This window comes from Bufo gargarizans, chromosome 1 (genome assembly GCF_014858855.1).
Source record: "Bufo gargarizans isolate SCDJY-AF-19 chromosome 1, ASM1485885v1, whole genome shotgun sequence".
NCBI classification, from domain to species: Eukaryota; Metazoa; Chordata; class Amphibia; order Anura; family Bufonidae; genus Bufo; species Bufo gargarizans.
The window spans coordinates 316,881,130-316,908,979 of NC_058080.1; the positions used below are offsets into that span (position 1 = coordinate 316,881,130).

Sequence of the window (27,850 nt, forward strand, 5' to 3'; positions counted from 1 at the left end):
AGCGATCAAAAAATCATATGCACCCCAAAATAGTGCCAATCAAACCGTCATCTCATCCCGCAAAAAATGAGACCCTACTCAAGATAATCGCCCAAAAACTGAAACAACTATGGCTCTTAGACTATGTAGACACTAAAACTTTTTTTGTTTTAAAAATGAAATCATTGTGTAAAACTTACATAAATAAAAAAAATTGTATACATATTAGGTATCGCCGCGTCCGTGACAACCTGCTCTATAAAATTACCACATGATCTACCCTGTCAGATAAATGTTGTAAATAACAAAAAAAAAAACTGTGCCAAAAAGGTATTTCTTGTTACCTTGCCGCACAAAAAGTGTAATATAGAGCAACCAAAAATCATATGTACCCTAAACTAGTACCAACAAAACTGCCACCCTATCCCGTAGTTTCTAAAATGGGGTCACTTTTTTTGAGTTTCTACTCTAGGGGTGCATCAGGGGGGCTTCAAATGGGACATGGTGTCAAAAAACCAGTCCAGCAAAATCTGCCTTCCAAAAACCGTATGGCATTCCTTTCCTTCTGCGCCCCGCCGTGTGCCCGTACAGTGGTTTACGACCACATATGGGGTGTTTCTGTAAACTACAGAATTAGGGCCATGAATAATGAGTTTTGTTTGGCTGTTAACCCTTTCTTTGTAACTGGAAAAAAAATATTAAAATGGAAAATCTGCCAAAAAAGTGAAATTTGGAAATTGTATCTCTATTTTCCATTAAATCTTGTGCAACACCTAAAGGGTTAAAAATGTATGTAAAATCAGTTTTGAATACCTTGAGGGGTGTAGTTTCTTAGATGGGGTCACTTTTATGGAGTTTCTACTCTAGGGGTGCATCAGGGGGCTTCAAATGGGACATGGTGTCAAAAAACCAGTCCAGCAAAATCTGACTTCCAAAAACCAAACGGCGCACCTTTCACTCTACGCCCCGCTGTGTGGCCGTACAGTAGTTTACGGCCACACATGGGGTGATTATGTAAACGGCAGAGTCAGGGCAATAAAGATACAGTCTTGTTTGGCTGTTAACCCTTGCTTTGTTAGTGGAAAAAATGGGTTAAAATGGAAAATAAGGCAAAAAAATGAAATTTTCAAATTTTATCCCCATTTGCCAATAACTCTTGTGCAACACCTAAAGGGTTAACGACGTATGTAAAATCAGTTTTGAATACCTTGAGGGGTGTAGTTTCTTAGATGGGGTCACTTTTATGGAGTTTCTACTCTAGGGGTGCATCAGGGGGCTTCAAATGGGACATGGTGTAAATAAACCAGTCCATAAAAATCAGCCTTTCAAAAACCAAACGGCGCACCTTTCACTGTATGCCCCGCTGTGTGGCCGTACAGTAGTTTACGGCCACATATTGGGTGTTTCTGTAAACGGCAGAGTCAGGGCAATAAAGATACAGTCTTGTTTGGCTGTTAACCCTTGCTTTGTTAGTGGAAAACATGGGTGAAAATGGAAAAATAAACAAAAAAATGAAATTCTCAAATTTCATCCCCATTTGCCAATAACTCTTGTGCAACACCTAAAGGGTTAACGACGTATGTAAAATCAGTTTTGAATACCTTGAGGGGTGTAGTTTCTTAGATGGGGTCATTTTTGGGAGTTTTCTATTATCTAAGCCTCACAATATGACTTCAAACCTGAACTGGTCCATAAAAAGTGGGATTTTGAAGATTTCTGAAAATTTTCAAAATTTGCTTCTAAACTTCTAAGCCTTGTAACATCCCCAAAAAATAAAATATCATTCCCAAAATGCTACAAACATGAAGTAGACATATGGGGAATGTCAAATCATCACAATTTTTGGGGGTATTACTATGTATTACAGAAGTAGAGAAACTGAAACTTTGAAATTTGCAAATTTTTGAGATTTTTTGGTAAATTAGGTATTATTTTGTGCAAAAAAAATAATTTTTTTGACTTCATTTTACCAGTGTCATGAAGTACAATATGTGACGAAAAAACAATCTCAGAACGGCCTGGATAAGTCAAAGCGTTTTAAAGTTATCAGCACTTAAAGTGACACTGGTCAGATTTGCAAAAAATGGCCTGGTCCTAAGGTGTAAAAAGGCTGTGTCCCTAAGGGGTTAAGTGGGGATTTTTTTTTTTTGCCTTCCTCTGGATCAACTTGCAGGATAACAGGCCGAACCAGATGGACAAATGTCTTTTTTCGCCCTTATATACCATGTTACTACAAGCCACTTATTAATGTATTGTTATTATACATATTGATTCATTTTACTATCACATTATACACCGCTCGTTTCCATGGTTACAACCATCCTGTAATCCAGCAGCAGTGGCCGTATTTGCACACTATAGGAAAAAGGGCCAGCCTGTCTAATGGGTAAGGATTGTGTGGATGGCTCTGAATAGACAATGCTATTGACTGCACAGATAGTTATATTTTTAAGGATACACACATTTCCTCCACTTAAATTGGTATTTCTGTTTAGATGACCATTTTGACAACCGATTAGTGCATTGTGGCTATTACCGTGATGTGAAGGTGGTTCCAGTAGCCTCATAGATGGCAGCCCTTGTTTAAAGGGAGTCTGTCACCACATTTGAGCATATTAGACTGATCAAATAGCGTTATATGTGCCACGAGAACTTAAAAACGGTACCTTTGTTGTATCTAATGAAGTTTTCTTTCAGCCAAAAATGAACTTTTAAGATTCTGTCAATGCGCCCTCTCAAGTGCCCAGGGCGGCGTCTCAATCATCCGAGCCCCAGGCAGCACCTCCTCAACGGCTCATAACCCCGCCCTCCGTGTGCCTCTGCCCGCCCGTTTACTCTCCTCCTCTTTCCTTTTCCACTGCGCCTGCTACGAATTTGACCACGCAGCCGCAGTGGAAAAGGAAAGAGGAGGAGAGTAAACAGGCGGGCAGAGGCACACGGAGGGCGGGATTATGAGCCGTTGAGGTGCTGCCTGGGGCTCGGACGATTGAGACGCCGCCCTGGGCACTTGAGAGGGCGCATTTACAGAATCTTAAAAGTTCATTTTTGGCTGAAAGAAAACTTCATTAGATACAACAAAGGTACCGTTTTTAAGTTCTCGTGGCACATATAACGCTATTTGATCAGTCTAATATGCTCAAATGTGGTGACAGACTCCCTTTAATGAATAGGCAAGTGGACAGTGTCTTATTTGTGCTTCAGGCCTTGTAGAGGTTAAATAGATGTGGTAATTTAGTGGTGTCTCAGAGCGCAGACATCTGGAATGTATTATGCTAGGACCCTCCCCCACCATCGTACCGCACAATGGATGTCTACAGCATCCATGCTCTGTTCCTTCAGATCCACTTTCCTCTCATTGAATGACTAGTGTAGTTATCTGTGCGCCATTCATTTTGTCCTATCCCATCAGAAGTAGGTCATGCGTAGGATGTGGTTGACCACTTACCGCACTCCATCCTGGTAGAAGGGTATTTAGTAAATGTGCCAGCCCCTGCTATAAATTAGTAAGATGTCCCAATCAGCTCTGTTTTTGTGGCCATGTGACACCTTTAGTAAAACAGTTGGGTCATAGGTCACATCTGTCAAGAAACGGAGCGCTGTGTTCCATGGGAACATTGGACTTGAAAGACTTGTCAGTTCATAGGGTGAAATAAATGATTCCAGTAACATTAACCGTTTTGGCGCAGTGTTGGCAGAGGCCTCCATTTGTTTGAGTTCTCACACAAACTCCACTTCGTGCTTTATAGAATCGGATAATTCCCCCGAGCCTTCACATTTCTTTCAGATGTCTTCATGGTTTATACAGCAGAAGGCAGCATGATGTCTCAGTGGTTAGCACTCGGTCTTGTGTTTGAAACTGACATGAGGCAACATCTACATTCAGTTTGTATGTTCTCGCAATGTTTGCAACTGCAGACTTAAGTTAAAGGGGCTATCTGGGAAATGATAATGATGACTTCTCCTCAGAATAGGTCATCATTATCAAATCAATGGGGGTCTAAGTCCCGGCATCCCCGCTGATCAGCTGCGTTCACTGGAGCTCGGGTGAGAGGTGAAGACTCCCGCAGCTTTCAAAGGACAGCGCTGTGCATCATATAATTGCATTGTTTGGTATTGCAACTCTGTCGCTTTGACTTGATTGGGGCTGAGCTGCAACTAGGATATGTGACCAATGTACAGGGATGTCACTAGCCTAGGAACGGGCTGCAGTTCTTAAGGCATCTTCTAACAGCTGAGCAGTGTGATGATGACCTATCTTGAGGATGTCGAGAATATCTTTTCCTGGATACTTCCTGACCCTTACAGGAACCTGCGTTTTTCTGTTTTTGCCTTTTTGTTTTTCACTCTCTGCCTTCCCGGTGCCATAACTTTTGTTCACATAGCCTTATGAGGACTGTGGCACTATTTAATCTTGCATATGAAGTGGTAGGAAGCTGGGAAAAAAATCCAAATGGGGTAAAATTGGAAAAAAAAAAACCACTGTTCTGGCACAGTTTTATATTTGTTTTGAGTTTACGGCGTCTCCTATGCGGTAAAATTGACTTGTTACCTTCATTCTCAGTACGATTACAATGATACCACACTTGTTTAGTTTTTCTTGTGTTTTAATTCTGTAAAAAATAAAATAAAAATTTAAGTAAATAGATTTTTTTTTTTTCACCTCCATATTCTGACACCTAGAATATTTTTGTAGATGTGTACGGAGCTGTGTGAGGGCTAATTTTTTGTAGGGCAAATATTATGTTTTAATGGGGTTGTCCGAGATATATATATATATATATATATATATATATATATATATATATATATATATATATATATATATATATATATATATATATATATTATTTTTTTTTTGTATGTTTCTAACTAATCAAATGTAGCTGCTTTACCATGCACTTACTGCATCTGTAGTTGCTCCTTTCTCAGATTTCACTGAGGGTCACATGATCTGTGATGTCAGCTTCTCTCCCTACTCTGATGTTTGGTGCACAAGCCTGAGAGAGCAAATATGTGTCTGTACACTACAGGTCACTGTACTGGTCACGCCCCCCTGCACTGGAAGCTGCTTCTGCTGTCTGCCCTGTGTCTCCCTCCCACTGGATACTTCAGGAAACATTAACCCCTTCAGGAGCACAGCCACAGGGCTGAAGGCTTTACTGAGTAGCTGCAAGCAGACAGAGGAGACAAATGCTGGGCACAGAAGCTGACAAAGGAGTTCTGCAGAGTATTGCACAACAGGTAGGGAGAAGATCCTGTGTGTATCAGCAGTGTCATTGTACAGCTAGGACCTGTAGTCCTACATAGAACATACTGCTGAGTCTCCCAGCAGGCAGACATGTCACTCAGGGAAGACTCTCTCCCTTTGCAGACTAGGGGGAGGGGAAGAGATTGTTGTTGTTATTGCAGGTAAACAAAGGGCCAGAAGAGAACCAGGGAAATGAGAAAATATCTATTTTTTTTTATTTTATTATTTTTTTATAACCTAAAACTTGCTTAGCTCAGTTATACATTGCTGCCCTTCAGATTTTACAGTGAGATATATATTTAAAAAAAATTTCACAACTCAGACAGCCCCTTTTAATAGTACGGGTGTTTTTGCACGCGATGATGCCCCTGATGTGTATTGTTTTTATTGGTTATGTATTAAAATTTTGGGAAAATGGGGTCATATGAACTTTTATATTTTAAAAACTTTTTTTTTTTTTTAAGTCACCCTGGGTGACTATAACTGGCAATCGTTAGATTGCCCATTGTGTTTTTGATTGCTACATAGCCATCATAGAACACTTCACTTCATTTACCATATACCAATACAGTTCTGCCACCTGCTGGTATGTATTAGTATATTCTAGTAATAGCTACCAAAACCTGCTTAAAGGCATTGGGTTATTACTATACCATAACAGGTTCCCCTATGTCGGCTGAGGAACGCTGTTACGGGCATTGGAGTGCACGGCTACTGCTTCCGGACCGCTCAGATGCCGTGGTAACATTTGACCACGGCATCAGGGGTTTAATGTATGCGATCAGCAATAGGACTGATCGCATACATTCGCTACAGGTCTCTGCTGTTTGAAACGGCAGAAACCTGGTAGCTATGGTGCCCACTGCACGTGTGAGCGGATGTCATCATTAACGTGGCGACTTCCGCAGTACATGTATGGAGGAGGTCGTTAAAGGGGTTTTCCGGGTAGTTAATATTAATAACTAATCCTCGGGATACATCGTCTCATCAGTATCTGATTGGTGAAGGGCTGACTCTATGCAAGGGGTCAGCTCTCAGGCAAACGCTGCAGCCTCCTCATAGTATCCTAAGTACAGTATTGTCGTTCCTTCTAGAAATGTATTAATAAATTGACAACTGTCTCTTACCATTACCCTTGTCAGTACATAGTCCGACCCTGTCAACACTGACTTGACACCTATTTGTAGGTGGAATAACAGAGGAAAAGCACAAGGCAGAGGTCTAAGAAAAGATGCTCCACAGAGTTCTAGGCTCTGACTACACTGTCTTTTCCTTGGCATTTCTGGCATATTACATTTACAATCTGGCATTTTTAATTAGCTTTTTTGGGGGTGGCATTTTTTAAGCTTGTTTTTCCTGTTGAGAAGTCTTTGGAAAAATGTCTGGGAAAAAACACCACACCCAGAGCATGCTGCGAATAAAAAAAAAAAAAATGCCAAGGGAGCAAAAAGTTATTTTAAAACTCCACTACAAAAGGCAATCAGAGTTTGTAAAGAGGGAGAGCATCATAAAATGCTTATATCAGAGGGGCTGCCTGGGTGAAAATGGGGAGTCCAGGTTCAGCTTTGAACCCAGACAACCCCCTCTAACTAGACTGAGGTGCATGGTCATAGTACTGCCTGTGTAGTTTATTCCTATGAAGTCTACTGTATTGTCGTTTGTCAGAATCTGATATTGGCCTATCCTTCAGCTCAAGTTTCATAATTTTTACAAAAAAAAAAAAAAACTATTCCACTGCATAGTACAGGAATTCTGCTGTCTAACTGTGCAGTGCCTTTCCTGTCAGACCACAGCCGGGAGTGGATTTCATTGAGAGCTAAATTGCTGTAAATTCTCAGTTTCTCTTTCTCCAGAGGCAGTATAGGGATTTTCAGCTAGCAGATGTGACCTACAAACCGCATTCTTCTTGTACATGTACCTTTTTATTTATTGTACTGCATCCTACTCTATGTTCTCTATATATAATCCACTTTATACCAGTATACATGTATGTCAAGCCCACTAACACCCAAAAAAGTTGCACAAACCAGTATTGTATCTGAATAATAAATCTTTCACACTACTGAGCAATTACTGGGCATTTTCTCAACAAGGCATCTTCCTTGTCTTTCAGATTTGCAACCTTCAACACGTTGAGCATTGATCAAGGAAGTACCGGCAACCAGAAGAACATTCCTTCCTCAGCTCCTCCAATTTGTTGTTCTTCTTCCAGTTGCCGCATGGTCCCTGAAAAATCCTGGATTATGTTTGTCGCACTTTTCCTGTGCTCTATCATCTGGCTGAATAGAGGGTTCAAGCTCAGAATAAGAGGCAGCTAGCTGGTATAGTGGTCTTGGTCACACTACCTTCTATGTTCTCTCGGGACTTTTTAGTAGCTGAATGTGAACTTCACTTCAGAAGAGGGTTCTCTGTATCCTCTGTAGAACAATGTTCATGGAAGACCCCTCTGCTTTTGTAGTGTAAGTTCTATCCCCCAATATTTCTTTGGTGCTGTAATGCACTAAGGACATTATTGAGCACCTGCGACTTCTAGGACATTTGGAAGCCATTACAGGAAACCTCCTGTACCAATGTCAACCGAAGGGTTCCAGTATCGAGCTCTGTATCCATATGAAAGAGAACGAGAGGAAGACATAGACCTTTTGCCTGGAGATGTCCTAACGGTCAGTCGAGCATCTTTGTTAGCATTAGGGTGTAAAGATGGAGAAGAGCTGGACCCACATCATATTGGTTGGATTTTGGGAGTCAATGAAAGAACCAAGCATAAGGGAGACTTTCCAGGAACTTATGTTGAATTTATCGGACCTGTACGAATGTCGTTGCCAGCCCATCGTCCACGTGGGCAGCGGCCCCTGCCTGCGACTCCCACTACATCTAGGATAGACCAATCCAGCCTCTCAGGTAGGTTACTTTTGCACTTATTTGACAGTGGTGGGTTTTATGTGGTCACTAAAGAGAGATGATTTCTCAGTAAATGTGGTCACCAAGCATGAATTTTATTTTGCTTAAAAATGTTGTCTGGCCGGGAAGCGACCTACCCATTCCTCAGAATCTGGGCCCAAATAAATAAAAAAATATATAATCTCTCATATCTGCAATCCTGAGGTGCCAATGAAATGACAGGATAGCAGTCAGGTGATTTATTTATTTTATTTTTATTTGTGCAGTTGGCTGTTAGGCCGGACAACCACTTTATACCCCTTTGTAAGAAGTATGCACAGATTTTGCTTCTATATAACATCACAGACTGGTTGGGATCTGTGCTGCGCGCTGCTCATAACTGTGCAAGACTTATGCGATCCCGGCCACACTGCAGGCTGTCAATCTAACAAAAGAGGGGACGTTAGGAGGCATGCTTACCTAGACTCGAAGCAAGGAAGCTCACGTGGGATTTTATCTGTAGGGGTGTTTCTTAGGCGGAGCTGAGGAGCTTGACTCAGAGAAAATATGACTTTTCTCTGGTCAAGCAAGGAAGATATGACTCTTTCTGTTAATAAGCATAAAAGGCGGGAAAGTGTTATAGGGCGATAAAATAGGACAGGTTAGTCCTGAGAAGATTATGGGAAATATCAGGATAAACAAGCATTAAGGTACATTTGGTTTTATATGTCAGAACATGGCGACAGGTTCCCTTTAAGTAAGGCTAGGTTCACATGACATTTTATGATGTATGTTTAGCGTGTTCGGTAGGAAAGCTAACTAAGTATATGCTAGACTTGTCCATAAAGGTACATTGTCCAAAAGAGTGTCCTTTTTAGGCTCCTTCTGGCCAGTATTCATTAGTATGGTCATAGCGATAAAAGATGGGATCATGCCTTGTCACTCGTAATGTTCAGAGTGAGATATGGCAGGCGTAGGACCTCTACATCAGGTTCCCTTGTGATGTAAAAAATGATTTGTTCATGCATGTATTTTTACAGTAAGACGCTATAGGTGAGATATGCTACTGTAAGGTCAGATTCACATCTGCTTCAGATTCTGCTGCATGAAGTGTTATTTTGTCTGGCAGAATGAGGGAAACCATAATGGAAACCCAACAGATGTTATTACTGACAGTGGGGCGCCGTAGGTGTTCATCACATGCCAGCCGTAAAAAATAAAATAAAAAAAATGGGAAGTGAACATGCCTCAAGCACCCGTTTAGCCTTTACATCCCAAAGTATATGTAGAGGTCATAAGCGTGATGTGAACAAAACCCAAAGCTACTGTAGACATTATACGAATGTCAGCAAATTGAGATAGCGGTCCAATATATATATATAAGGGTGGCTCGACCACCCCGGCGCTTACTTGCAAGCAGAAAAAAATGAAGCAATGTGCTTGTTGGAATTTCACCTGTGGATCCTTTGTCTGGAAGATAATCGCTGATGGCTGGCTCTCTCCATAGCAATATACTGCTTCCATTCCTGGTGACCAGGAGTCGGAGAGCTAGCAGCAGTACATGGCCAGCTTCCAGCAAAGGGCATGGAGGGGATTCCGCACACCGTCTGCTACATGTGAATGAGGTTTCAGATGTCACCATACTTTTGTATTCACTGTATTCATGGTGCAGAATCCTCGTAACCATCTGCAGTGATTACGCTGCATCCTGAGAGGGATTTTCCACCCACTTGTTTCTTAACCTGGGCATGAACATAGCACTCACCATCCAGTGAGGGTTCTGGTATTTTTGCTTAGAGACCTACATTAATAGAATTGAATGTTTTGGTATCTTATATAAACATTGCCAATGACCATTAAATGTTCCTTTTAGACATGGCAGGAGTTGCCCCATTAACATACTGGGCAGGTAGGTCTGAGTACCGAGGTGGACCCCCTTTAACCATTTGATGGGCCCTTTGCTTGTGTACGTTACGTAAGCATGGAAAACCTCCATTTATTTGAGTTCAAGGCTTAGATTTCCAAGCAGCCATACTGCTGAAGCACACACAACCTTTCCGCTCCTTGTCAGTGTGCTGGTACACCATAGTGTGCCCTATCCATGAAGTTTGTTCTTTGGCTCTGGACCACAAGCTGTCGGCATCAAAGAAAGGCCAGGGAGAGCCAGCCAAGTGCATAATTCCTCTTTTGTTCCTCTTCTATCCTCAAGCCAGCTCCGATATCTTCCCTTGTCACAGACTTTTTCTATAGAGGACACATGTACGCCTGCCAAATTCCTTTTAACCCTCATGTTGCTTCATGCTCCAGCTATAGTGCAGAACTGAAAAATGGAAAGGAATTGCGTGCCCTGTGGAAATTAGGCCCCGGTATGATCATCTGCCATTTCTATGGACTCAGACTGTGCATATAATATGTTGGTGTTGTCCAGCAAGTACCAGTAAAAAAAAAAAAAGGTCAGAGTGGCTTAAAAAGATATTAAAAAAGGTGATATTCGTCAATCCCTGGCTGCTCTTGTTACAATATGTCCGACTCCCTACTTTCCGGTCTCTCTCAACACCGGAAATGTACCACCCAGCCAATCACTAGCCCCAGAGGTGACTGGCCTCAGGCTGTGATTGGCTTAAGTCACATATTAATGGCTTGAATGATGATGAATGAACATAAAAACGGAAATGATTAGCAAAGTTGTGAACCTAGTCTTAATTGGGAATGCTATCCTAGAATAACTTGACATATATGGAAATCAGTTTAATATAGTGGAGATGTCCTCAAGCCTGGTACGTATATTGCATATACCATCATCATTTATGGGGATCCATGCATATGAACTGATCATTACTGGTAGGAAACCCTCTTAGATTTCGGTGCATGTGGTCTTCTGGTGGGCTGTTGCCAGACCTTAGAGCTATTTTCTCGATGGGCCGATTCCCATAAGACTGTGCGAGCCCTCTTGACTGCCACTGGCCGGGTACATACAACTGGGTGCACAATAGGGGTCCTTATTAGAGAAAGTCAAGGCAGCATACTGAAGGAAGGGCTGGCTTCGTGTTGTGGCCCACATCTCCCCTCCTAAGCCCCCTGCTCCATATCCATGTTAGAGGAGGACAGAATGTGGTACCATAGAGGAGGGATCAGCAACCTCCGGCACTCCAGGTGTTATGAAACTGCATCTCCCATTATGCACACTTGCTTGGCTGTTCTCTGAACTCCCACAGAAGTGAAAGGAGCATGCTGGGAATTGTAGTTTCACAACAGCTGGTGTGCCAAAGGTTGCTAATTCCCTGGCATAGAGGGACCACTTAATGGGAGGCACTGTGGTATTTGGGAAGGTATTCTGTGCTACACTATGGTATTTTTTATTTTTTTTTGTTACGCTCTTATATAGTGCTGCTGTACTCCGCAGCGCTTTACAGACATTAGCATGACTTTCTGTTCTCTATCAGAATGTCTTTGGAGCGTGGGAGGAAACCCACGCAAACACGGTGAGAACATACATCTCCATGCACTATGGTATTACTGACCCTGCCACCTTGTATTGACCCCATCCGCTTTTGTTGCCCCATCTCCCGTCAGTTGGGACCCACCTACAACATTGGGGCCACTTTAAGTTTGCAGTCCTCCCCTGGCACCAGGCCTGTATAGAAGTAGTAAAGTAATCATGTAGAATTGCACCATTTAATACAATTCCACAAATGGCTTTGATCTCAGCCCTTGCATTTATCCAGCGTCGTTGCCAGCTTAAGGTTATGTGGCAGGTGCACCCTATTTACAAGCCCTAACACTTTTGGAACAGAGTTGTTTCCCTTCAAGTAGGCCATTGATTGGCATCAGCATATGTGGCTGGCATCCATGGTTTATGTAGTGAAATAACGGCGCTGGCTCTACTGTTGGCTCATTGCAATGGATCCACTATGGGGTCAGTTTCTTAAGACTGGTGTGAAGTATGGCAGTCCTAACCAGATGCTCTCCTGGTGAAGCGGGAATTGCAGCTGCCCCTAAAGGGGTTGTACTGATAGGAGATGCCATGAATGTCAGATAGGTGCAGGTCCCACCCCAAAGTGAAGGAGAGTACACTGTGCGTGCAATGGTAATTCCAAAAATTGCTGAGCGAGTGCACTTTGCTCATAGCATCGAATGGAGAGCGTGCCTGGCCGCCCCTCCATTCATTTCTGTGGGACTGCCATCGCTCGGCTACTTTCAGAACTCCCATAATGGTAAAGAGAGGGTGGTGGTGCTTACGTTGTGTGCTCCCCTTCACTTTGGGAGGCCCATTCTGAAGATAGGTGAGGCTCCCACGGAGTGATATGCCATAAATGTCCGATATGAGACAGCCCCTTTTTAATCCAAATTTCTGAGCTTGCCACATGTGTTTAGTATGTGGTAAGCGTTGCCACTTCTGTTCCATTTCTATACTCCTGCCATTGACCTCCGCAGACTTTATGGCTTCTAAACGTTACACAATCCTTTCTTCTAAATTAATGTATAGACCCCAGCACTGCACTAAAGATTTAAAGGGGGTGTCCATTTTTCTGATATTGGATAGGTCATCAGTATCTGGCACATCCGCTGTCTGAAGAGACCGCAGTGCTTGTTTCTCCTCACCTACCTGCTCCCCGTATACACTGCGGTGTAATTACAGCTGCTCCGTCCAATTCACTTGAATGGAGCCACTGTAATTACACTGCATGTCCGCTGTGTTGTCGATGGCATGCAGATAAACAGGGAAGAAAATGCAGCATTTTTTTTTTTTTAAACCACATGGGTATTAATGATCTTGTCAAGACTACGCCAATTTTCATTAAACTGCATATTGGCGTTGTTTTCACCCGCACGTCCGTAGTCTATTGCAGATCCGCAATACACCCGGCCGGCACCCCCATAGAACTGCCTCTAGAATAAGACATGTTCTATTTTATTTTATTTATTTTTTGCGCTCCAGAAATGCGGAATGCGGACAGCACACTTTGTGCTGTCCACATCCATTACTTCCCCATAGAGAATGAATAGGTCTACACTCGTTCCAGATAATTGCTGAATGGGTGTGGACACATTCTATGGACGTCTGAATGGACCCTTAGGCTCCATTCACAAGTCTGTAGCGTGTTTTGCGGATCTGCAAAACACAGACACCGGCAATGTGCGTTCCGTATTTTGCGGACCGCACATCACCGGCATTATTAGAATATGACTATTCTTGTCCGCAATTGTGGACAAGAATAGGACATGTTCTATTTTATCTTTTTCGGAAAGGGAATTGCGGACCCGGAAGGGCGGGTCCACAATTCCGTATCCGGGCAGCACATCGTGCGACCCCATAGAAATGAATGGGTCCGCAATTCCGTTCCGCAAAATGCGGGACGAAATTGCAGACGTGTGAATGGGGCCTTAATGGTATGAAAGTCTGAAATAAAACTGGATGTACTGCACAAGGCACTTAAAGCACAAAACGGTATTGAGAAGAATTAGAAATCTACGGTATAGTTTATTAAAACTGACCACACATCCAAGTCTTTATCTGTTGTCATACACCGTTCTCACTGCTCTGTGCTCCAACTAAATGGTGGAGGTCCTGAATGGGGGGGCACCCTTGGTGACTCACAAATGTACTAATAGAATGTTTGGCAATGTCTTTTCTAAACCAGACTGCGCCTTTAAGACCAGACTTGCTACAAGCTTCTGTTAGTGTATGAGATTTCATATCGATGGATTAGATGTGTGTGTGATGTTTCCCTGACTTGCAGACATTGATCTTGCTGAAACCAGTTTGAGGAAGATTTTTTTTTTTGCCTTTTGAGACACGTGGTAAAAATTCAATTGGTTGTATGGGAAGCAGCGGAGTGAGAGAGAGAGAGAGAGAGAGAGAGAAACCCTCTTGGAACATAGGAGGAGGGGGAGGGAGCTTTCCCTGTCTCTGGCAATTATTCCCTCCTTGTAGCTTGAGTATTCTTCTCAAATAGTTTCCATTAATGAAGAGAAAGCAGAGAATTTATTGCTGTGCCTACATGATCTGTGTGCCTGGATGAGTTCCCTGCTTGTCAAACTTGTACATCTATAGAAGGTTACTCAAATCAACAAGCAGATTTAGGCCTTATACACAGGAGCCATGATACAACTCCTATAGAAGTCTGGGGGGCTCTACTGTACCCCCATAAAGAGTTTCCGTTATGCATTCCTCTACCTCCGACCATAACTAACCATGGACCATAACTGAATTCTTAGATCACCCGAACTTGAGACATCTCTTTGAGAAGACCATATTTTCTGTAACGTACAAAAACAGGAGATTTATCCATACTGGTGAAAAGGGGAAAGAAAATTTTTTAAGTTAAGTTGTCTAAAAGTTCACATTATTGGGTAAAAGTATGACGCAAACAAAGTTATACACAGCAAAGCGCAAAAATAAAAGTTCATTGTGTGCATGTTCATACATACCACTAAATTTACATGCACATATCTTCATAAAATCATCACAACTAGAAAGAACAAAAAAAAAACTGGTTTTAAAGGGGTTCCACCTGACTTCTCCACAACGCAACTGATGGTCCCAACCCCATTTATAAGGCAAGAAATCCCACTTAATAAACCTGACAGGGCACACCTGTGAAGTGAAAACCATTTCAGGTGACTACCTCTTGAAGCTCATCAAGAGAATGCCAAGAGTGTGCAAAGCAGTAATCAAAGCAAAAGGTGGCTACTTTGAAGAACCTAGAATATTACATATTTTCAGTTGTTTCACACTTTTTTGTTATGTATATAATTCCACATGTGTTAATTCATATTTTGATGCCGTCAGTGTGACTCTACAATTTTCATAGTCATGAAAATAAAGAAAACTCTTTGAATGAGGTGGTGTGTCCAAACTTTTGGTCTGTACGTATATATTATTAATAATAATAATAATAATAATATTTATTTATTTATTTTACAAAGTTAGCTGCTTCAGTTTTTATAGTGGCAATTTGAATTAGAAGAGCTTTAAAAGAGGGATGGTACTTGTAATCATTGTCTTCTTCTGTTAACCATGGTTACCTGGAAGGAAACATGTGCAGCTATCATTGCTTTGCATCAAAATGGCTTCAGATTATACTTAAATCGACCATTGATCAGATCATCAAGAACTTTAAGGAGAGAGTTTGAATTGCTGTGAAGGCTTGAGGGTCCCTAAGAAAGTTCCAGGACCATCTCTTAAGGAGGATTTAGCTATGAGATCAGGTCACCACCAGTGCAGAGCTTGCTCTGAAATGGCAACAGAGTGCATCTGTAAGCACAGTGAGGCAAAGGCTTTTGGATGATGGCCTGCTGTCAAGAAGGGCAGCCGACAAGCCATTTCTCTCCAAGAAAAACATCAAGGACAGAAGACTGTTATTGTCTCTGTTAGTTATTGTCTTGAGAAGAAAAGGTGAGCGCAACCATGAGTCCTGTGTCATGTCAACAGTAAAGCATCATGAGACCATTTAAAGTGTGTGCTTGCGTCTCGTGGGAGTGGGCTCACTCATATTTATATCATTATTATTATTATTATTTTTTTTAGGGCCCGTTCACACAAGCATATATTTTTGTATGCATCCGTTCTGCAACTTTGTGGATCAGATGTATACCCATTCATTTCAATGGGGCCACAAAAGCTGTAGACAGCACACCATGTGTTGTCTGCATTTGTTCCGTGGCCCTGCAAAAAAGATAGAATATGTCCTATGCTTGGTCGTATTTGCGGACAAGAATAAGCGTCTCTATCATGGAGAACGATATTCCGTTCTGAAAAATGCTGCAGGCACATGGCCGGTATCCATGTTTTCTGGATCTGCAATTTGTAGGCAGCAAAAAAACTGATCAGTTGTTTGAGAAGGCAGCGGCGCTCCAGGAGAGCCGCAGCCTTCTCACTGTTTACCCTGGCCCAGTGACGTCATGACTAGTATCACTTGCCTGGCCGCGGCTAAGCTCCATTCCCTTGAATGGAGCTTAGCCCCGCCCAGGCCAGGCAAGTTGTGATGTCACTTGGCCAGCAGTAAACGGTGAGAAGGCCGTGGCGCTGCTGGAGCGCCGCTGCCTTCTCAAACGGCTGATCGGCGGGGGTCCAGAGGATAGATCATCAGTTTAAACAAAGTGTCGAACCCCTTTAAAACCATTTTTTTGGTTCTTTCTAGTTGTGATTATTTTATGAAGATATGTGCATGTAACTTTAGTGGTATGTATTAACATGCACACAATGAACTTTTATTTTTGCACTTTGCTGTGTATAACTTTGTTTGTGTCATACTTTTACCCAATAATGTGAACTTTTATACAACTTAAAAATATACATTTTGACTTAACAAAATTGCAAGACGGCGTCTGTGTATAAAGTGCAGAGTGGCATTTTGACAGTATTTGGGTGTCTACTTTCAGAAAATGTGTTTTAGGGGGTTAGTATGATTTTATATATTTTTTTTGTTGTTGGAACTTAGGTTTTATGGGTACATGTCAAAACTAAAAATTTCTGGCTACCAGAGGTGCAAATCAGACTCTCCTGTCAGGGTTTGTCCAGCGAGGTAAAATTTATTTGGAAAGGGCTGTTTATTCAAATAATGGAAAAAAGGATACCTCCTGGGTCTCTCCTGCCGCTCCTGTTCTGATGCTGGTCTCTACTTCCTGATCCCATTTCGAGGTACAGAAGATACCTGTTCAGCCAATTACCAGTATTTCTTGTGTGTCAAGACGGACACGTATCCATTGATTTTAATGTGTTTACTCACACTTGCTTGGAGATGTACACTACTTTTGTCTATTATGTGTACCAAACAGTCTATGGGTCAGTATGAATGGCATCGTTGTTTTGTCAGTGGTTTTCATTGACCATTGGTAGGAGATGCTCTGGAAATCCCTTTTCAGCCTAGCAGTGCATGTGAGAAATGGGTGACACCCAAAGAACAATAAAATGCGCATACAGACTGGACCTGGTTGAAACATAGATCGTTTTGTCATGGACATAGACACAGGCACGTGAATGAGGCCTTATTGTGAGGACTGTTGTAATTGTAACATTCTGAACCTGCTATGCCACATAAAGTATGAAAGAAAAACAATGAAAATGGCCGCCGAGTACAGCTCTTCACTGTTTCCAGCAGGTGAATGAAGACGCAGTGCATGTGCTCGACATGTCGCTCTGTGCATTTTAGGGGGAGCCCTGCAGTGGATTTTTCTGTAGTCAGGGTAGCCTAAATCGTAAGGTATCTGCACACTATATAAGCATAAGACATTTGGGATATACCATTATTTCGCTTCTGTGCGGTATTCATTTGGATACATTTAGAAACCTAAGTTCAGATGGTTTGCTTCCTCCCAGTATGGCCGTTCCATTCTGTAAAGAGTTAATGTGCTTGGAGAGCTTGGAATTTGCTGACAAGGCTAAATAAGCCTGGCTGAGGATTAAGCTGAGAGCCAGGATGTGAGGAGGAGGAGGAGGGGTGCAGGGAAAGCATCAAAGTCTTGCACTGTGTCTTTCCTTTATTTCACATGTCTCCAAAGCACTGCCCAAGTAGTAGATGAAAGATGAAAAGTGTATTGACGTTTGGGGTCTGTTTACTTAGAGAAATTTCCTGCCCACAAACTGCCGCCCATTGATTTCAATGGGAAATCCACATTGCTGTTCAAGCCCTGCAGAGTTTTTCAGATTTAAACTGACTTGTTACTTTTTAAGGTGGATTCTAAGTGTGGTAATCCTTCAGCTTCTACAAACACATTAGCCGCATTGCATCTGTAGGTGGATCTGCAGCAGAAAATGCCTTGTGAGCATAGAATTACAGGCCTAGTGCTAGTTCATATGGCAGATGTTGCCATTGTCAAAATCCACCATGGATTCTGGGACCGAAACATTCTGCTGCATTTTTTGAATGTGGCAGACATTCTTGCCATTTAGCCCCAGTGACTGTGCGGACAGTATGCCAAGAAAGGACACGACCGGCAGCGCGACTGAAAGTGCTGGAAGGCGGTTCCCACACGGCTGTTTTGGCACGGAGTCCACACAGATTTCCGTGGAGAGAAGTCCCTTTACATACGAGATCTAATAGTTTTTGAGTGTTTGTACATATGTGGACATTTATATGGATTGGGATTTGTGTCCCCATTAAAGGCTATGGACACCTTTTTATTATTGAAAAAGAGGTTTTGTCCAGCTTGTAGTTGTGGTAATCCAAAAAGGCTTTATTCGATATTCAATAAAATCCAGGTACAAAAATGCAGAGTCTACATGTTTCGGGCGCAATTCAATCTGAGCCCTTACTCATAAGGGCTGAGTTATGAGTATGGCTGAGATTGAATTGCGCCCAAAACATGTAGACTCTGCATTTTTGTACCTGGATTTTATTGAATATCGAATAAAGCCTTTTTGGATTACCACAACTACAAGCTGGACAAAACCTCTTTTTCCATATTTTCGTCATTGCTCCTGATTCGGGTGAAGGAGTTGTTCCGTGCTATAACAGTGGAATCCTTGGCAGGTGAGAGCTGCTCAAATCTTTTATTTATTTTTTTCACAACCTTTTTAAGCATTGTACTTTTTTTTTTTTTTTTTTAAGCAAATTTTTTTTTCAATTGGTCTTTATGAAACATTTTAAACACTGTCTGTGCAACCTTGATTTTCTCTAGTAGCAGGATCTGAATTTTTACTCTGTTCTGTCAGGCAGCTCAGCTGACGGCTCCTTTTCTCTGATCTCTGACCTCCTAAACACTCGCTGTGGCTTAAATAAGTGTTTATGACCTTTTAGTAATTTAGAGAGAAGGGTTATTAAATGATCAGCACAAAGTGAAAGTACCATTCACACAGCTAGAAAAACACTTAATTTTTTCTGACAGAACGGCTCAATAATTTTAATAAAAAACTATTGAAAAAAATATTTTTAGCCCAAAATGAGTAAAACAAATCTACAGCATTATATTACCAGAATAGTAACACTTATCGGGTGCTAACGTGTAAATGAGGATATCGGGCCTGTTACATCCGAGCCTTGGTAAGGCTATTTTCACAGTACCGTTTTGCTGGATCCGGCAGGGCTCTGCAAAAACACCTGTTACTGATAATACAACCATCTGCATCCATTATGAACTGATCCAGTTGTATTATCTGTAATATTGCCAAGGCGGATCCGTCATGAACTCCATTGAAAGTAAATGGGGGGGCGGATCCGTTTTCTATTGTGTTAGAGAAAACGGATCTGTCCCCATTGACTTGCATTGTGGGTCATGACGGATCAATTTTGCTCCGCATCCCAGGACTGAAAGCCAACCGTAGCATGCTGGGGTTTGCTCTCAGCTATGAGAACGGAACGGAATGCATTTTGGAGCACTCCATTCTGTTCAGTTACATTTTGTCCCCACTAACAATGAATGGGGACAAAACGGAAGCGTTTTTTCCGGTATTGAGACCTATGATGAATCTCCATACCGGAAAATATTAACGCTAGTGTGAAAGTAGCCTAATATGGAGAAATTCTTTTAAAAACTGTTCTTAAATGGTTTATGTGCAGTCATGGGCAAATACACTAGACTTTCAGGGGTCAGTTGCGAGATCTGTGTATTAGTTCCCTGGCTTATTTAGTCCTGCTCATATACATCAAGATCCTAAAAATGAGTAGTCGTTCTCCCTTTAATAGCAATTCTTTACTAAAATATTATTTCAATCGTAGGAGCAGGGCTGAACCCTCAGCTCTAGGACGTAGCTGTGGGGAACAGGTTTGTACCTCTTTTATTTTAGGTACCGCACTGTCCTGGGTATAGATAATATTGTGGCAGAATAAAAGTATGTTTTCACACTATATGTACTGCTCTCCTTAGCCCCTACCTAGCTCTGCCAGCAGTTTAGCCTGGTCCAAACTTATGGCAGCTTCCCTTTAGTCAGTAAATTAGCATAGCAGTTCACAATAGTAGAATGTTATTTTTTTGTGAATTATGAACATGCCATGTAACTCGCTTCATTTTGCTTTAGGCTCCATCCTACTTGAACTTGTCGAACAGTTTTCTCCTCCTGAAGAAGCACCTCCTCTCCTTGTAAAATTACTCAAAACAGTTGAAAAAAGAGGTGAGATCTTTTTGGCTTAAATACAAGTGTGCATTATTGTGTTCAGCCTTCACCACTAGCTGCACTAATTGATTTTGGGATGCAGTTATGAATTAAATTGTATAAACCAAGAGGAAGATTTATCGTCTCCGTTGCACCAGAAAAGTGGCTTTAAAAAGTCATAAGCTATGTGTTTTGTGTCTATTGAAATGCAAGTTTTTGTGAACAAAAAGTCGCAAGTGCCTCTTTTTACGCCGCCTTCAGCACGTTTCCAAATGGGGATGGGAAAAGTGCGTGATCAACCGCAGAGACAAATTGTATCTTCATTTACACCAGTTTTCTGCTACAAATGAAGTCAGAAATCTATGGCGGCTCTGCTAGAGGTTGCCTCTAATTTATGACCAGGCCCGCGCCTCATCATAACATAAATTAGGCATATCCTCACACACAGTGCAGGGGATATCAAGACCAGCACAGAAACCACCCATTTCCTCATTGTTAATGGAAATGTCATTTTTATTCAAAATCGGTGACCTGCTGCTTAATGCCACGGCCCAGTGGAAATGGTTTTACAAACATCCTGTGGGGCCACCGTATTGGAGATACACTTTTCCTCTCCATTATCTGTATGGACCGTATAGCATGGTGTGAGTGCTTGATGGCTCCTGCAAAGTGTGGAAGTTAGAGGTTTCCAGGACTTTGGTACTGAGGCCTACCCTTCACCAGGCACGGTATTGTGTATTTGGTTGCGGCTGTGCCCGTTAGAGCTCACTCGTATGAATGAGACTGGGCTGCAGAGAGTTGCACTACAAGGGTCAGCTGCTATAAGACATACAGATCTGTGCCTGGTAAAGAATTAGGAAAGAGCCTGCAGTTCATTCAGTGAGTTTTAATAGAAGTAGACCCCCCCCCCCCCCACCTATCCTAATTATAAGCAATCCATATCAAAGTCCCAGAAAACCCATTTTATTGAGACAGAAATGTAATAATTATTCCAATCTCTGTGCATATAGATCCTCATATCTCTCCTTCACTAATTAGTCCTTCAGCACTGGACAGGATCATAGCTTATGTTCTAACTCCCATCTTCAATAACAGTTGTGGTATCCTGTATACTCAATGGGATCTATGTGCGTGCAGTAATATCCCCCGTTCATCAGAGACATTACCTACAGCTAATATCCCTGTATGGGATCCTTGAAACTCCTGGGTACCAGAAAAGTATCTGGAAAAGAGATCAAGTTGCAAGAACTAGAGGCTTTAAATATGCGATCAAAAACTTCCATGGGGCATATAGTTGTGGAAATTGTACCCCCTGGTACTGGAGAGCGTGCTGGAGTTATAGATATTGAGAAAAAACTGTATGCTCAGGCCAAGTTCACACTGGAGTGACTGAAAAGATTTGGACCATTATCATATAGCTGGTACATATAAATAAATTAAATAAATAAATATATACACACACACAGTGGGATGCGAAAGTTTGGGCAACCTTGTTAATCGCCATGATTTTCCTGTATAAATCGTTGGTTGTTACGATAAAAAATGTCAGGTAAATATATCATATAGGAGACACACACAGTGATATTTGAGAAGTGAAATGAAGTTTATTGGATTTACAGAAAGTGTGCTATAATTGTTTAATCAAAATTAGGCAGGTGCATAAATTTGGGCACGGTTGTCATTTTATTGATTCCAAAACCTTTAGAACTAATTATTGGAACTCAAATTGGCTTGGTAAGCTCAGTGACCCCTGACCTACATACACCGGAGAATCCAATTATGAGAGAGAGTATTTAAGGGGGTCAATTGTAAGTTTCCTTCCTTTTTTAATTTTCTCTGAAGAGTAGCAACATGGGGGTCTCAAAACAACTCTCAAATGACCTGAAGACAAAGCGTGTTCACCATCATGGTTTAGGGGAAGGATACAGAAAGCTGTCTCAGAGATGTCAGCTGTCTGTTTCCATAGTTAGGAACATATTGAGGAAATGGAAGACCACAGGCTCAGTTCAAATTAAGGCTCGAAGTGGCAGACCAAGAAAAATCTCGGATAGACAGAAGCGACTAATGGTGAGAACAGCCCACAGACCAGCACCAAAGACCTACAACATCCTCTTGCTGCAGATGGAGTCACTGTGCATCGTTCAACCATTCGGCGCACTTTACACAAGGCAATGCTGTATGCGAGAGTGATGCAGAGGAAGCCTTTTCTCCGCCCACAGCACAAAAAGTGCCGCTTGAGGTGGGCTAAAGCACATTTGGACAAGCCAGCTTCATTTTGGAATAAGGTGCTGTGGACTGATGAAACTAAAATTGAGTTATTTGGCCATAACAAGGGGCGTTATGCATGGAGGAAAAAGAACACAGCATTCCAAGAAAAACACCTGCTACCTACAGTAAAATATGGTGGTGGTTCCATCATGCTGTGGGGCTGTGTGGCCAGTGCAGGGACTGGGAATCTTGTCAAAGTTGAGGGACGCATGGATTCCACTCAGTATCAGCAGATTCTGGAGACCAATGTCCAGGAATCGGTGACAAAGCTGAAGCTGCGCCGAGGCTGGATCTTTCAACAAGACAACGACCCTAAACACTGCTCAAAATCCACTAAGGCATTTATGCAGAGGAACAAGTACAACGTTCTGGAATGGCCATCTCAGTCCCCAGACCTGAATATAATTGAAAATCTGTGGTGTGACTTAAAGAGAGCTGTCCATGCTCGGAAGCCATCAAACCTGAATGAGCTAAAGATGTTTTGTAAAGAGAAATGGTCCAAAATACCTTCAACCAGAATCCAGACTCTCATTGGAACCTACAGGAAGCTTTTAGAGGCTGTAATTTCTGCAAAAGGAGGATCTACTAACTATTGATTTAATTTCTTTTTTGTGGTGCCCAAATTTATGCACCTGCCGAATTTTGTTTAAACAATTATAGCACACTTTCTGTAAATCCAATAAACTTCATTTCACTTCTCAAATATCACTGTGTGTGTCTCCTATATGATATATTTAACTGACATTTTTTAATCGTAACAACGATTTATACAGGAAAATCATGACTATTAACAAGGTTGCCCAAACTTTCGCATCCCACTGTGTGTGTATGTATGTATGTGTGTGTGTGTGTGTGTGTGTGTGTATGTATATGTGTATATATATATATATATATATATATATATATATATATATATATATATATATATATATATATATATATATATAATATATGAGATCCCTTTTGTTCCCAATGTTCAAATCCCTCCAAACTATATAGTTCCCACAAAAAGTGTATTTCAGAGAGGCATGTGTTTAGTACATCCAGAAAGCTCTTACAGCTCCCTGGCTTTTTATCAGATCTTCATAAGTGTCAAGGTATGCATATTAGATGAGACCAGGTCGAATATATGAACTTCTAGAGAGCACAACACATGCCTTCCCTTTAAAACATATTGCAACACACACTGCCTGGAGTCCACAACTGGTTCCAATCCCCAGCGCAGCATATGTTGTATCTGCGAGGCTAGAAAATAAGCCCACAGTAAGTCTTGAAAAACTATTGACAAATAGGATGGAAGCATTGCGAAGAACATATCATAACCGTGGCTTTAATCTAATTTTGAAGTTAGCCCGACCCATCACAGACACAATTTTAATCCATGCTTCCACCTCATGTTTCATCTTATCAAGCAATGGCAGCATATTTTACATAATGTAATCATTAAGATGATGGTCATAAAAATAGGAAGTAGGTAGTGTCAAGGTTATCTACAAAAAGCAGAAGATCATCCGCATACAGCGAGACACATTCCTCTGTTGTCCCATACGTACACCCTAAAATACTATGTGGTGATCTGATCACAAGCTGTTCAATTGCAAACAGCAACAGCAAAAGGGGAAACCATTGGAGAGTTTCCCTTTCCATTAATCTGGGCTATTGGGGCCACATAAAGTTGTATTTGTTTAAATGGGACCTGTCACCTGTACTGTACTGCCATCTCTGAGGGCAGCATGATATAGTGACAGACTTGCCGATTTCAGCGGTCTGTCACTTTTGAGCTGGCAGTCAGTAATTTCATAGTACTGCTATGCCGAACCTCATAGCGCCCGCCAGCACTACGAGGGAGATGAGCCCGTTAAGACTCGCTGGCCCTGCCTCCTGACAATGACTGGCAAGTTCCTTTCCTATGAGTAACTGGAAAGGAACCTCCCAGGCATGGTCAAGAGGCGGGGGATGACGGGCCTAGTTAGTCTTATCGGACTTATCTCCTTGAAGCACTGGTGTGCACTGAAAGGTTTGGCATTTCCGTACTATAAAAGTACTGACTGCCAGTTCAAAAGTGACAGACCGCTGAAATCGGCAAGTTTTGTACTATACTATGCTACCATCAGTGAGGGCAGCATAGTACCAGCGACAGGTTCCCACTTTCTCTAGTACGGGCTACAGGTAGCACCACTTAACACTGTCCAATGCTTTGGCAGCATCTAACCATACAGCCTTGTTGACCCGCCTGGAAGTTAAGAAAAAGGGTTTGTAAAATGAACACCTGTCAATTTAGACAACATGAAACCTGACTGGTCAGGGTGTACTGCTGAAGTAACTACATTTGCTAGTCTTTTTGCAAGAATGTTTGCCAGGATTTTTACATCCATTATAAGTAAAGAGATCAGGCTGTAGGAATCGGGGAGGTCCATATTCTTTACCAGTTTTGGCATGTCCACAAAGATGGCCTCCTAAAAGGTAAATGTCCTCTAGAATAGACATTGTTGTAGATGTCTAAGATTTAAGAAGATCTTCCCTTAACAGTGTATATAACTCAACTGGTGACCCATGGGACATTATACTAACCGCGTCCTGCAGTTACACCAGCATAAGAGCAGCTTCCAGCCATTTTTTCTCCTGGGAGTAGATTTATTTTTGAGGGCTCTGTGTGGCAATAATTATTGAAGGGGGCACTATTTTTAGGGGAACTGTTCCTGCAGTATAGTACTGGGGAGCACAGCGGACACAGTATTGTGGGTGGCATAATGGGATAGTTGAGTAGATGAGGAGGAGGATGGAAATGTAGGTACCTAAGATGTCTGTGTGGCAAACTCAGTGGCAGAGATGAGACATGGCTGAAAGAACATTTCTATCAGAGGCAATGTCCTGGATGTAACAGGTATGGAGTGCTGTATTCTCCAGTATATTTGGTAGAGTGGAATGTAATTTAAAAAGCAATGGTTATCTCTCGTGGGTCCTTATGTGGTGTCTTCCTTTTCGACAGGATGACTAGTGCTGCATGCTGAGCTATTTTTTCTGTCTAATCTGAAGGAACTGCTGACAGAGGCTTAGAACAGCGCCTGTGACAGTGGTGTGACAATAACCTTGTTTAGTTAACTTCCTTAGGGACCCTTAGGCCTATATTAGACACGCAGATCTTCAAGGTGATTGTCGGGAAGGAAGCATTCCTTTACAGCAATCGCCTGCTTGCTAGCAGAGGAGACCATTGCAATTACATGTAACAATCTTCTCCTCAGTATGGGGTGGAGCGATCGCTAATGCCATCGCTCATCCCCATACTAAATCACTGCTGAACCTGCTGAAAGATTTCAATTACCTGATGAATTAGCTAATGATTGCTCACTCATCAGGTAATCTGTGGCATTATTAAGCCTCATTCACACATCAGTGTTTGGTCAGTGATTGGAGCCTCCACAATCATAAGGTATAAGGGAAAGATCTGCACCTCTTCTGTGTTTAGAGCCGCGCCTGGTTTGGGCTCAAAATCACTGACCGAACACTGACATGTGAATAAGGCATTACAGTGCCGGATCAATGAGTGTTCATGTGAACTTTTGTTAGTGATGATCTGCACGATTATCTGCCCTTATAATATAAGTTTTAGTCTAAACCTATATGGGGTCACTTATCAAACTGGTGTAAAGTAGAACTGGCTTAGTTGCCCATAGCAACCAATCAGATTCCACCTTTCATTTTCCAAGGGGCTGTGGGATCTGATTGGTTGCTATGGGCAACAAAGTCAGTTCTACTTTACACCAGTTTGATAAATGACCCCAATAGTGACTAGGGTGTACTTGGCATAAAAAGGTTGAGAACCTGTAGATTACAGTATAAGATGGTCGGAGACGTGTGTATATGCTATAAATGTTGAGATGGGAATACCCAGCATTCAATACAAAGAATTTCAGTTTGTTTTTCTTTCTTTTACTTACTGGTGTTGTGAGATATTGTTTATTGATCATGTGCAGAATGAATGTATGGCTGGTGGTGAAGGCATATGGTGTGGGGGCTGGGTGACTTGGCTGCTGTGTAAACTCACTTGGTATGCTTTCCCCCCCCTCTGTAGGACTGGACAGTGATATGCTTTACAGGTCCGCTGGCTCAGAGTTTAGACACACACTAAAAACCGGTAAGAACCAGTTCTCACAAGGGTCTGTATAGCAACCGGTGGGCAGGCCGGATCCTTCTGTGTAGCTGATATAGCAGGGATATCACAAGTTAGTAGTTTACTTTGCATTTGACACTTTGTATGTTGGTTTTATTGGTGTCTTTCGGTACCTGAAAAGCTGTGCCCGGAGGATGCATGGAAGTGAATAGGCATTCTGGCCGCACCAGTCCATGTACCGACTGACTGAAATACCTTCCATTATGTACTCTAGAAAAATCAGCCACAGGTTAACATTGATGGAAAATGGAGCATTATTTTATTCCATTAATGTTCTATTGTTTCCAGGCAATCAGAGCGATCACTGGTCAGTGTAATGTAGAAGAGCAGTCTAGTAGCATTCATGCTGCCCACCTGAAGAATTTTTTTAGGGGGATGAAAATCACTTTAGATCACCTATTATCTATCAACATAAACCTGAAAAGGCGATCATATGGAATATGTTATGTCTAAAACGTAACTTTTAATACACATGAATAATATAAATGTCCCTAAAAATAAACGGTAAACATTACATAAAGGTTGCCGCTGTGCATCATTTTTTCATTCCTACTGCACCTGTGATAAACCAATTGTCCTACCACAACCCAAGATTCCAGGTCTCCACGGTCCCAGGAAGGAAGCTGGATACAATATAAGCTATCCCCGAGTAACAAACGTGGTAGTAATGTGTGTGCATAATTTTTTCATGCCCACCTGAAGGCCAAGAGTTTCCGCCATGCATCGCTGCCTGGAAATGCCATCTTCTAAGAAAGTGTTGTGTTTTTTTGTTTTGTTTTTTAAACCACCAATATCAGTGATCCAGAAATGTTTCTGTGAAGGCTCGTTCACACAAATGTGTGATGCCCATTGCTGTTTTGCAGACCGCATTTGTGGATCCGCAATACACGGGCAGTGTTCAGTTGCCATTCATTTCAATGGGTCCGCAAATCTGGAGTTCCGTTCCATGCTTCCGCACCGCAAAAACATAGAACTTGCTCTATCTTTTTGCGGAAAAGAAGGATCGCGGACCCATTCAAGTGATGCCTGCATCAGCATCTAATTTTACAGTAGAGAACCATTTAAATACCTACCATTCATGCAGAACCTGGACCGCCTATTGAGCTGCATTTGACACCACTTTACACAAGTATCTGTTTCTGCATTTAGTTTTTTTGGCCTTAAATGATGTGTTCTTGGACACCTGTTTCCCAAAAAATGACCTACTATTTAATTCCAGGTTTAATTAAACGGAATGTATTATAAGGAAATGGTCTATTTTGTTGTTTTT

General features: G+C 41.9%; 1 protein-coding gene across 1 annotated transcript in view; it reads left to right on the forward strand.

Annotated features, from left to right (window-relative positions):
• PIK3R2 (phosphoinositide-3-kinase regulatory subunit 2) overlaps positions 1-27,850 on the forward strand; it is a 67,103-nt gene that overhangs the window by 13,401 nt on the left and 25,852 nt on the right. The window contains exons 2-4 of the mRNA XM_044305655.1: positions 7,341-8,128; positions 20,067-20,159; positions 26,482-26,544. Of these exons, the coding sequence (XP_044161590.1) occupies positions 7,798-8,128; positions 20,067-20,159; positions 26,482-26,544 (487 nt within the window). The 5' untranslated portion in view covers positions 7,341-7,797. The remainder of the gene's footprint in view (positions 1-7,340; positions 8,129-20,066; positions 20,160-26,481; positions 26,545-27,850) is intronic.